The sequence below is a fragment of the Oncorhynchus kisutch genome, linkage group LG24, assembly GCF_002021735.2.
Source record: "Oncorhynchus kisutch isolate 150728-3 linkage group LG24, Okis_V2, whole genome shotgun sequence".
In the NCBI taxonomy this organism is placed as follows: Eukaryota; Metazoa; Chordata; class Actinopteri; order Salmoniformes; family Salmonidae; genus Oncorhynchus; species Oncorhynchus kisutch.
Window position 1 is genome coordinate 38,162,432 of NC_034197.2, and position 12,522 is coordinate 38,174,953.

The window sequence follows — 12,522 nt, forward strand, 5'->3', positions numbered from 1 at the left end:
GTTCAGAAAATATATCTAATTTTCACAAGGACCAATTTATTTTATTTTTTTTACATAAAAGTAAAACAGAACGTGATGTAAATTATCGGGATTTATTTGTTGTTGTTGTTGTACAAACCTGGGCAGGTAGCCTAGTGGTTCGATCGTTGGGCCAGTAACCGAAAGTTTGCCAGATAAAAATCTGTCGTTCTGCCCCTGAACAAGGCAGTTAACCCACTGCTCCTAGGCCGTGGTTGAAAATAAGAATTTGTTCTTAACTGACTTGCCTAGTTAAATAATATATGCTATTGCCTCGCCGTCATTCACTAGGCCTATATATGAATTATAGTCTACGGATAAGTGTGAAGGTATCGAAATAATGCTATTATACTTAATACCACTCCAACTACAACTAGACTAACTCTAATTCTAGCGTACGACTAATAATACTCCTCATAGTAATAACTGATTGATTGATTGATTTATTTCCGTGTCATACACCAATTGGTGCACAGCCCACGTGGGCTTATAAGACCCTATTTCTTGAAGTGTCATGTGCACAAAACACAGATCAAATTAATATTTGACAATGTAATAATTGAATCCTAATCACGGCAAGTACATGCAACCATTTTGTCACATTATACAAGCAATACATAATAACATAAGCATGTAATTATCATAGTTAGCCCATTTTAAGGACAGTTTTATTATCCTTGGTAATGACAGTTACAGTGAGATACCGGGATGCTAGTGACAGTATTTGTTAGACTCTGCCTTGAGGTATTAGGACTACTGATAACCGTCATAATCATAACGATAATAATTTCAGAATATAGGCAACTTTTTCTTGTGGAGGTGGAGTCAATCGTTAATTAATAATTAAATAATTAAACTATTTATAATAATTAAACTATAATTAAAGTGATAATTGTTCTATCATCATGCCAAATTATTGGTCGTATCTCTTATCGCCTCGTTGTTGTTTTTTTAATAGAGATCTCATTCTCATATCTGGTCATAAAAAAACAAGCATAACTTTCCCTCTCAGAGGAGACATTATTTGTACAGCAAGCTCTGATTTAGCTTAGTTTATGTATGGCTCGTTTCGTTGGTTGAACGATGACCAATCTAAAAAGGAGATGTGCTGCGTAAATTTGACCCGTGTTGATCTATCTTTGTTGTATAAAAAAAATAGCCACGCCTACAGTGTCTGTTTACTTCTCGGTGTTTTATTATCCTTTTTATTTTGTTGTCCGTTAGTTACTAGACTGCACCGTCACCGTCATATATAGGAAAACAATAGAAGTATCAAATCATTTATTGGGTTGAATCATTTTAAAACAACCTTAACATTTCAGAAGGAACTGTAACAATTTCGTGAATCTTTCAATTTTAACTTACGTTGATTGTAAAAAATAAAGCACAGAAAATTCCGCAAAAGTGGGTCTCTTCTTCAGATACGATGAATTAAAGCTGGTCTTACGCGTGCCCCCTCTGCCCCTCTCCTCCTCCAACTTATAAGTCCTACCTTGTGCGTCACGTGGTCTAGCCCGTACAAATAACTCCCAGCAAAGTTTTCCAGCGGAGAACTAATCGGAGCTCTATTATATCAGCAATTATCAGCGACGTTAACTATCTTCAGCTACAAAGAAGTGAAAGAGATAGAGGCTTAGACCATCCGCGAAGTAAGATTTTTTTTTCCCCTCGTAAACTTTTCCTCACAAAGGATATTTTGGACATCTTTGTGGGAGCTTCAGTCACTTTCGTTGAGTCTATCTGAGTGAACAAGTTTGCACAAAGCGCTGCTGAACCTGCTCCTCTGGAAAACAGACTTTATCACCCAACCGTTCTTATCTGGTAAGATAATACAAAAATTGTTGGATGCAATTGTATTCCTCCTGTGCTCACTGCTATCAACGTTTTATCTGTTTCACTTTACTATTGATATAAATATATACATCCCAGATATGTATCGCCTATCTATTGTGGTGTTTGATTAGGGTCCTGTTATAATTGAATTACAAAGTGCAAGATGAGATCCTCTGGTTTGCTGGGGTGGCTGATAGTTTGTTATATCTACACGTAAAGACATGGGAAACCATTCGTGTCCTGTTAATCCATTACATGTCAATAAGAGTGATACAAATAATATATTTATCTTGTTGTTCAATGTTGATCAATTTGTTTTCTATTTTTCATTGTATTTCTAAAGCCTAACTATTGCGATTTACACCGGGTTAGTTTAGGCATAATTCGTGATATTGTCCACAGATTTACCTAAATAATACCGAAAGTTATTTTAAAGGGAAAGGAGCGTATTTTACAAGAGATGACGATAATAGATATAGAACAGGCTATGTCCCAGGTCTAACTGTAGCTGGGCGATGTTTATTCTGTAATTAGTGCTATGGGTTCCATCTCTCCACTACAGGACACTTTTGTTGATTGTGGTATTTTCCTTTCATACAGGAACGGATATATTTGCTTATTATCCCGCGAACTGGATAACGAAAAATCGCCGACGACTCAAGGTGTCCTAGGAGCTGCGTGAAAGCGTCTTTACGTGACCCACTTTGTCCCACGAGTCAAAACCCATATTCTTCCAAATAGGACGAGTATACTGTGTAAAAATGTACCAAAGCCTTGCTATGTCATCCAACCAGTCCCCATACGCACACGATGCAGGGAACTATATGCACCCTTCGGCGAGTTCCCCAGTCTACGTGCCCACTACGAGGGTGCCTGCTATGCTGCAATCCATGCCGTACTTGCAGACATGCGAGTCCGCCCATCAGTCTCACGGCCTCGGCGGGCATCACGGCTGGTCTCAGTCTGGCACAGACAGTTCGTCTTTCATTCCGGGCAGCCCCCATCATCCTCCCGGGTTCTCCTACTCTCACAGCCCGCCAGTAAGCAGCAATAACGGCAGGGACACAGCTTACCAGAACCAGCTAGTGCTTAGTAACGGTGGTCGGGTTGACCACTATGGCAGCACTTTAGTGCGGTCAGTTGGAGGATCATACTCAAGTCCCTATGCGTATATGAGCCCGGAGATGGCGACCTCTTGGACACCTGGGCACTTTGAGAGCGGCATGATCAGTCTTCAGGGACGGCAAGGTTGCCTGTCTGGGAGAAGGTCCAGTTTAGGTATGTAAACAGTCTTTGATTATTGTCTTACATTTCCTCTTAAACAGAAGGGAATTTGTCATATCAAATCATGTGATCCTATGTAATAATGTCCCGCTTGTGTTTGTGTAATTGGTGAAGGCCACGAAAAAATATATAGCACATGATGGACAGAAAGGAACATAATTAAATGTATATCCCAGGTCTAGTAACCCTGTAATGGCATATAGGCCTCGAAATAGTTTAGTGGCAGACAAAATGTATAGACCTATATTTTGATAAATATTAATACGATTTTAATAAGATTAAAAGTTGCGGATAATTCACGGTTTATACCTTTTGCTAATGAGGCTATTCGTTTGTGTGTCTGTGAAGGCTTACAGAGGCCCGTGCTCTGATCTCACAATTTATAGCCGTGTTCTCTCTGAAGGTATTTTTGGATGCGATTGAGAAGTCCCATTGTATGTGGTCAATTCTCCCATCGATTGTACTCAGTCACTGTGATTCAATCAACCTTCAAAAAAGAAACATATTTACCAGCTTTCACAATACACGTTCTTTAAAAGAGAGTTTGCTAAAAGAAAACAAACAGTTAATTGAGGTGCTAATTGAATCCCCACCAACAGTCCGTTTTCTGTTCGAGTGTTTTGATGATCAATACACACTCACTAGTGTAAACCTGGAAACCGTCCAATTGTTACCTTGATCAGACAGAACGGCCTATTTGGAAATGGCTCTAAGATACACGTTTAGTGGATATAAGGACGTAGTTCATTTCTAGGCCATAGCCCATTCAGTGTTAATAACAATACACACTATAGGTTTCTTTATTACTTCGTTTCACATCAAACAGGAACGAATTTTCATCCTGGTGAAAATATTCCGTAATTTTTATTTTTATTTTGGATCGACGGTTATTCGATTTGCTAACTTGTTGAATCTAAACGATACGTGTGTGTATGTGTTTGTGTCTGTGTTTGTGTTTATGTGTTTGTGTCTGTGTGTGTGAACAGTGGGTTTAGATATCTTCCCCAAGTGTGGCTCACTAGACTGTGTTGTCGATATTTTCGATATGGCGCTTTGATATTTCATGGCACATTTAGGCATGAGGAAAATAAGACATTTAGCATGATAAAAACAATCATTAGTGTTACTTTTTTTCTATTGTTATTATTGTTATCAATGTTACTGTTGTTGTTTTTATCTATTTATGCTATTTTAATATGTGAATAAGGAATTCAAGCGATTAATTGTAGGAGGCCGTCGAGTGTCAGTAGCTTGAGTGATACGCGGACCCCTTGATCCGTAACACTGATAGAACCCCATTAACATTCCACCGTCTGCGCCCGGTGCCCCGCCAGCAAGCCGCCCTAATAGATACGTCTATGACCCTCTCTCCATATTGATACATTCGGTTTAGTTCTCTTTTCATCACTAGAGGGCTTTAAACATTCTGTCCACCAATATGGGTTGACAAACATCAAAGATGCTGGCACATTCTGTCCACCAATATGGGTTTACAAACATCAAAGATGCTGGCACATTCTTCTCACCAATATGGGTTTACAAACATCAAAGATGCTGGAACATTCTGTCCACCAATATGGGTTTGCAAACATCAAAGATGCTGGCACATTCTGCTCACCAATATGGGTTTACAAACATCAAAGATGCTGGCACATTCTGTCCACCAATATTGGGTTTGCAAACATCAAAGATGCTGGCACATTCTGCTCACCAATATGGGTTTACAAACATCAAAGATGCTGGCACATTCTGTCCACCAATATGGGTTTGCAAACATCAAAGATGCTGGCACATTCTGCCCACCAATATGGGTTTGCAAATATCAAAGATGCTGGCACATTCTGCCCACCAATATGGGTTTGCAAACATCAAAGATGCTGGAACATTCTGTCCACCAATATGGGTTTACAAACATCAACGATGCTGGTGTGTTCTGTCCACTGATATGTGTTAACAAACATCAACGATGCTGGTGTGTTCTGTCCACTGATATGTGTTAACAAACATCAACGATGCTGGTGTGTTCTGTCCACTGATATGTGTTAACAAACATCAAAGATGCTGGTGTGTTCTGTCCACTGATATGTGTTAACAAACATCAACGATGCTGGTGTGTTCTGTCCACTGATATGTGTTAACAAGCATCAACGATGCTGGTGTGTTCTGTCCACTGATATGTGTTAACAAACATCAACGATGCTGGTGTGTTCTGTCCACTGATATGTGTTAACAAACATCAACGATGCTGGTGTGTTCTGTCCACTGATATGTGTTAACAAACATCAACGATGCTGGTGTGTTCTGTCCACTGATATGTGTTAACAAGCATCAACGATGCTGGTGTGTTCTGTCCACTGATATGTGTTAACAAACATCAACGATGCTGGTGTGTTCTGTCCACTGATATGTGTTAACAAGCATCAACGATGCTGGTGTGTTCTGTCCACTGATATGTGTTAACAAACATCAACGATGCTGGCGTGTTCTGTCCACTGATATGTGTTAACAAGCATCAACGATGCTGGTGTGTTCTGTCCACTGATATGTGTTAACAAACATCAACGATGCTGGTGTGTTCTGTCCACTGATATGTGTTAACAAGCATCAACGATGCTGGCGTGTTCTGTCCACTGATATGATTTATTAACAAACATCAAGGATGTCTTAACTTATGTCCTTCATGTCTGGATTCATGATTTATTTTACATGATTTCAATATATCCAAAAAATACAAAAACCTACCAAGAAACAACATTTCTACCCAATATACAAATAGGCACACATATAGCACTTGCAAACACAATAGGCCTAAATTGTATCTTGGAAATAATATTATGTCCAAATTTACAGAATAATGCAATTTAACTCAAGGTGATGATGATGGGTATTTTCATAGATAGTTCCAGCTCTGTTCCTGTTTTTCATCATGTGACACAGCCTACATTACAACCAACCCAACACCACCTAGGCTACAGATAATAGTAAAACTCTATAATTTGGCTACATCATACCACAGACATGTCAGAGGAGTTCCCAGGAGAGGGGCGCGAGTGCGTAAACTGCGGCTCCATCTCCACTCCTCTGTGGCGGCGGGATGGTACCGGGCACTACCTCTGCAATGCCTGCGGACTGTACCACAAGATGAACGGAATCAACAGACCGCTGATCAAACCCCAGAAACGCCTGGTAAGCACCATTGCATTATTTGTATATTTATAAAAATGTAACTTCTAAGTAGGTTTCCTCCTAGGTTCCTCCTCTAGGTTCCTCCTACCTTCCAAGTAGGTTTCCTCCTAGGTTCCTCCTCTAGGTTCCTCCTACCTTCCAAGTAGGTTTCCTCCTAGGTTCCTCCTCTAGGTTCCTCCTACCTTCTGAGTAGGTTTCCTCCTAGGTTCCTCCTCTAGGTTCCTCCTACCTTCTGAGTAGGTTTCCTCCTAGGTTCCGCCTCTAGGTTCCTCCTACCTTCTAAGTAGGTTTCCTCCTAGGTTCCTCCTCTAGGTTCCTCCTACCTTCTAAGTAGGTTTCCTCCTAGGTTCCTCCTACCTTCTAAGTAGGTTTCCTCCTAGGTTCCTCCTCTAGGTTCCTCCTACCTTCCAAGTAGGTTTCCTCCTAGGTTCCTCCTACCTTCTAAGTAGGTTTCCTCCTAGGTTCCTCCTCTAGGTTCCTCCTACCTTCTAAGTAGGTTTCCTCCTAGGTTCCTCCTCTAGGTTCCTCCTACCTTCTAAGTAGGTTTCCTCCTAGGTTCCTCCTCTAGGTTCCTCCTACTTTCTAAGCGAGTTTTTCCAGGTCTGTGTGCTTCTGCCTCTGCATTGCTTGCTCTTTGGGGTTTTAGGCTGGGTTTCTGTAGAGCACTTTGTGACAAAAGTGCTGATGTAAGAAGGGATTTATAAAATACATTTGATTGATTGATTGATTGAATTTGTCTTAGATGCATCTTATTGATTAGGCTCATTATTCACATATACCATATAAACTACAATAGTCAATGTGGACTTCAATATTGACGTTTAAGAATATTTTGGTCACTAATTGTATTGATTTGGCTTAGAGAAAAACCGTCTTAGGCAGATAATACTTTCTTCTAGGTCCAAACCGTTAACCCAGGTATTGGAGGAAAAAGAGTGTGAGGCAGAGGGCCAGTCTGTTCCATCAGAAGGTCAGTGTAGTAGACTGAGAGAAAGAGGCCTGTCTTATTCCCAGGCAGGAACCAGCCTCTCAGAGCCAGCAGCTGCTGTGAATTATCATGGCCAGTTCAGCTCAGCTCAGTTCAGCTCAGTTCAGCTCTGCCTGGCCTGTTTCTGTTTTTATTTGTCCTTCAGTGACCTTGCCCATGGGTTGTCTGTCCTCAGTGACCTTGCCCATGGGTTGTCTGTCCTTCAGTGACATTGCCCATGGGATGTCTGTCCTTCAGTGAACTTGCCCATAGGTTGTCTGTCATTCAGTGACCTTGCCCATGGGTTGTCTTTCCTTCAGTGACCTTGCCCATGGGTTGTCTTTCCTTCAGTGACCTTGCCCATGGGTTGTCTGTCCTTCAGTGACCTTGCCCTTGGGTTGTCTGTTTTTATTTGTCCTTCAGTGACCTTGCCCTTGGGTTGTCTGTTTTTAGCCAGATCTGTACTAGGCGAGAGAACAAAAACAAACTACTGTGTGTTTCTGCATAGAAATCTCACTTGCGTCCAATAACAAGCTGATAGATAGAGAGACGAGGTTCAGCCAGGAGTGCTTATGGCTCAGCCCAGTGTGAAACATTTATCATGTCTTTAGCAGTACACTACATGTTTGGACTCATCATGGATACTATGGAGGCACCGTGTGCGTACAACGCACTTCACTTACAGCGAAGGGGTAGTCCCCCCCCCCCCTCGACCACATCTTATAAACAACTATAAATACCATTATACGACCATGGAGTCAGCAACGCAATATACAGTGCCTTGCGAAAGTATTCGGCCCCCTTGAACTTTGCGACCTTTTGCCACATTTCAGGCTTCAAACATGAAGATATAAAACTGTATTTTTTTGTGAAGAATCAACAACAAGTGGGACACAATCATGAAGTGGAACGACATTTATTGGATATTTCAAACTTTTTTAACATATCAAAAACTTAAAAATTGGGCGTGCAAAATTATTCAGCCCCTTTACTTTCAGTGCAGCAAACTCTCTCCAGAAGTTCAGTGAGGATCTCTGAATGATCCAATGTTGACCTAAATGACTAATGATGATAAATACAATCCACCTGTGTGTAATCAAGTCTCCGTATAAATGCACCTGCACTGCGATAGTCTCAGAGGTCCGTTAAAAGCGCAGAGAGCATCATGAAGAACAAGGAACACACCAGGCAGGTCCGAGATACTGTTGTGAAGAAGTTTAAATCCGGATTTGGATACAAAAAGATTTCCCAAGCTTTAAACATCCCAAGGAGCACTGTGCAAGCGATAATATTGAAATGGAAGGAGTATCAGACCACTGCAAATCTACCAAGACCTGGCCGTCCCTCTAAACTTTCAGCTCATACAAGGAGAAGACTGATCAGAGATGCAGCCAAGAGGCCCATGATCACTCTGGATGAACTGCAGAGATCTACAGCTGAGGTGGGAGACTCTGTCCATAGGACAACAATCAGTCGTATATTGCACAAATCTGGCCTTTATGGAAGAGTGGCAAGAAGAAAGCCATTTCTTAAAGATATCCATAAAAAGTGTCGTTTAAAGTTTGCCACAAGCCACCTGGGAGACACACCAAACATGTGGAAGACGGTGCTCTGGTCAGATGAAACCAAAATTGAACTTTTTGGCAACAATGCAAAACGTTATGTTTGGCGTAAAAGCAACACAGCTTATCACCCTGAACACACCATCCCCACTGTCAAACATGGTGGTGGCAGCATCATGGTTTGGGCCTGCTTTTCTTCAGCAGGGACAGGGAAGATGGTTAAAATTGATGGGAAGATGGATGGAGCCAAATACAGGACCATTCTGGAAGAAAACCTGATGGAGTCTGCAAAAGACCTGAGACTGGGACGGAGATTTGTCTTCCAACAAGACAATGATCCAAAACATAAAGCAAAATCTACAATGGAATGGTTCAAAAATAAACATATCCAGGTGTTAGAATGGCCAAGTCAAAGTCCAGAACTGAATCCAATCGAGAATCTGTGGAAAGAACTGAAAACTGCTGTTCACAAATGCTCTCCATCCAACCTCACTGAGCTCGAGCTGTTTTGCAAGGAGGAATGGGAAAACATTTCAGTCTCTCGATGTGCAAAACTGATAGAGACATACCCCAAGCGACTTACAGCTGTAATCGCAGCAAAAAGTGGCGCTACAAAGTATTAACTTAAGGGGGCTGAATAATTTTGCACGCCCAATTTTTCAGTTTTTGATTTGTTAAATAAGTTTGAAATATCCAATCAATGTCGTTCCACTTCATGATTGTGTCCCACTTGTTGTTGATTCTTCACAAAAAATACAGTTTTATATCTTTATGTTTGAACCCTGAAATGTGGCAAAAGGTCGCAAAGTTCAAGGGGGCCGAATACTTTCGCAAGGCACTGTATATATTTTTTTTTTGGGGGGGCTGAACGATCCTTTTAAGGCGCTCGTTCCCAACACCTGTCAATCAATCCACCAGGGGCCATCTAACACTAAACCTACACTTGTCATTTTCAGCTGGTCTTGTCCTTGGTCCAATTATCTGTCAGTATAATGCTTTGAGTTATGTGATGGTATAGTCTGGTTATTGACAGCTTGTCTTCTCCATGTGTAGCAGACCACATCTCGCCGGGTCGGCCTGTGCTGCACTAACTGCCACACCAGCACCACCACGCTGTGGCGTCGCAGTGCAGAGGGAGAGCCTGTCTGCAACGCCTGTGGCCTCTATATGAAACTACATGGGGTAGGCAAAAAACACACACACAATACACACACACACAAAATTCCCATGTACCCTACTCTATGTACATTATGTACATAGAGTAGATGCTGCTGTAATAACCAACCTTAGCAGCCTGGCAGTGCAGTGTGGGTCACGTAACCAACCTTAGCAGCCTGGCAGTGCAGTGTGGGTCACGTAACCAACCTTAGCAGCGTGGCAGTGCAGTGTGTGTCACGTAACCAACCCCTAGCAGCCTGGCAGTGCAGTGTGGGTCACGTAATTAACCCTTAGCAGACTGGCAGTGCAGTGTGGGTCACGTAACCAACACTTAGCAGCTTCAGTTTGGTGTGTGACACGTAACCAACCCTTAGCAGCCTGGCAGTGCAGTGTGTGTCACGTAACTAACCCCTAGCAGCCTGGCAGTGCAGTGTGGGTCACGTAACTAACCCCTAGCAGGCTGGCAGTGCAGTGTGTGACACGTAACTAACCCCTAGCAGCCTAGCAGTGCAGTGTGGGCAGCATATTATTTGTGTGAAAGCTTACCAAGGTCATCATGGTTGTTGTTATGAAAAGAGACAGGTGGGAAGAAGGGGTCATTGAGTGTGTTTTGTATCTTGGATCTAAATTCTTGTCTTCTCCTCCTCCTCCTCCTCTCAGATACCCAGACCAATGGCCATGAAGAAGGAAAGCATTCAGACAAGGAAACGGAAACCTAAGATGCCGAAGTCCAAAACCTCAACAGGTAAGAATGAAGAACGGAAGGAGAGAAAATGTGTGTCAGAATTTAGTCAGGTTGATGGAAATGTTCATCTGTGTGTAAGAGAGAGGGGAGCGGAAGAACCGACCCATATAAAATCCTATGATATCTTATATCGGTCTGGTCCTGTTTGTACCCATCACTCACTCACCGTCACTCACTCACCGTCACTCACTCACCGTCACTCACCCACCGTCACTCACTCACCATCACTCACTCACCGTCACTCACTGACCCATCTGTCTGTGTTCTTCAGGAGGGTCGTCAGCATCGGGCACCAACTCCCCGTTCTCCCTGTCTGTCTCAGAACATGCCTCTACTATAAAGAGTGAACCCAACATGGTCCCCTCCCCCCACGCCAGACAGGCCATAGCCTCTATGTCCCAGGTAAGCCCTCTGTATTCTAGGATCCTTTCATTGCTGCAGTTCTATCTTCAATGAATACCATGTGATATGATTTCAATGTTCACTGCCAGAACATTCCATGGCAGTCATGAGAATTCCATATTTTTATGTTCACTTAATTTTTTAGCCCACGTAAGATCCTAGTTCCTAGGCTTTAGTATTATGGTGCTCTGTCATTTACATATCTAATTCTTTCTCTGAAGGCTTCGTCACATCTGGACAATGCAGGATCAGGACATGTGGACATCAAGTATGAGGACTGCCCCTTCACTCCTGCGTCTATCTCCACACAGAACTCCTGGTGTACTGCTCTGTCTCAGGCGTGAGCTTACTCGACCACAGTTCACTTGGACCAGGTCCCGGGCCTGGGCCTGGACCCAGCTTAGTTCACTGTGGATGATATAGACTTGTGAAGAGAACTACCTGTTTTTTTTCCGTGGACGGAGGAACGGAAGGAAGCGACGGCTATCAAGTGGAATGTATTTGTGGCTACTATCAATACTATTTCTAGTTGTTGTTGTTGTTGTTGTTTTTTGTTGTTGTCTTTATTGTTGTTGTCTTTATTGTTGTTGTCTTTATTGTTGTTGTCATTATCGATGTTGTCATTATCGATATCTTGCTGAGTTCACCATTGCAGTTTTACATGGTGTTTAAAGAAATAACCAGAAAGAGTTCAATAAGTTATTACAGTGTTAAAGGAATACTTCGGGATTTTTCAATAAAGCCCTTTATCTGCTGACCCAGAGTCAGATGAAGCCCTTTATCTGCTGACCCAGAGTCAGATGAAGCCCTTTATCTGCTGACCCAGAGTCAGATGAAGCCCTTTATCTGCTGACCCAGAGTCAGATGAAGCCCTTTATCTGCTGACCCAGAGTCAGATGAAGCCCTTTATCTGCTGACCCAGAGTCAGATGAAGCCCTTTATCTGCTGACCCAGAGTCAGATGAAGCCCTTTATCTGCTGACCCAGAGTCAGATAAAGCCCTTTATCTACTGACCCAGAGTCAGATTAAGCCCTTTATCTGCTGACCCAGAGTCAGATGAAGCCATGTATCTACTGACCCAGAGTCAGATGAAGCCCTTTATCTACTGACCCAGAGTCAGATGAAGCCCTTTATCTACTGACCCAGAGTCAGATGAAGCCCTTTATCTGCTGACCCAGAGTCAGATGAAGCCCTTTATCTGCTGACCCAGAGTCAGATGAAGCCATTTATCTACTGACCCAGAGTCAGATGAAGCCCTTTATCTACTGACCCAGAGTCAGATGAAGCCCTTTATCTACTGACCCAGAGTCAGATGACGCCCTTTATCTACTGACCCAGAGTCAGATGAAGCCCTTTATCTACTGACC

The 12,522-nt window shown here is 42.4% G+C and overlaps 1 protein-coding gene across 2 annotated transcripts; it reads left to right on the forward strand.

The window, feature by feature from the left end:
- Nucleotides 1-1,545: 1,545 nt before the first annotated feature.
- On the forward strand, nucleotides 1,546-12,007 carry LOC109880579 (transcription factor GATA-5). 2 transcript variants are annotated; one of them, XM_031804408.1, is made up of 7 exons: nucleotides 1,546-1,839; nucleotides 2,452-3,129; nucleotides 6,152-6,321; nucleotides 9,907-10,032; nucleotides 10,669-10,753; nucleotides 11,025-11,155; nucleotides 11,377-12,007. In XM_031804408.1, exons 2-7 carry the CDS (start codon nucleotides 2,613-2,615, stop codon nucleotides 11,497-11,499), a joined length of 1,152 nt encoding a protein of 383 aa, XP_031660268.1. In that variant the 5' UTR covers nucleotides 1,546-1,839; nucleotides 2,452-2,612; the 3' UTR covers nucleotides 11,500-12,007. The 2 variants fall into 2 exon arrangements, with proteins under 2 accessions (XP_031660268.1, XP_020328362.2); XM_020472773.2 differs by having other exon boundaries at nucleotides 1,550-1,839; nucleotides 9,904-10,032.
- Nucleotides 12,008-12,522: the final 515 nt, after the last annotated feature.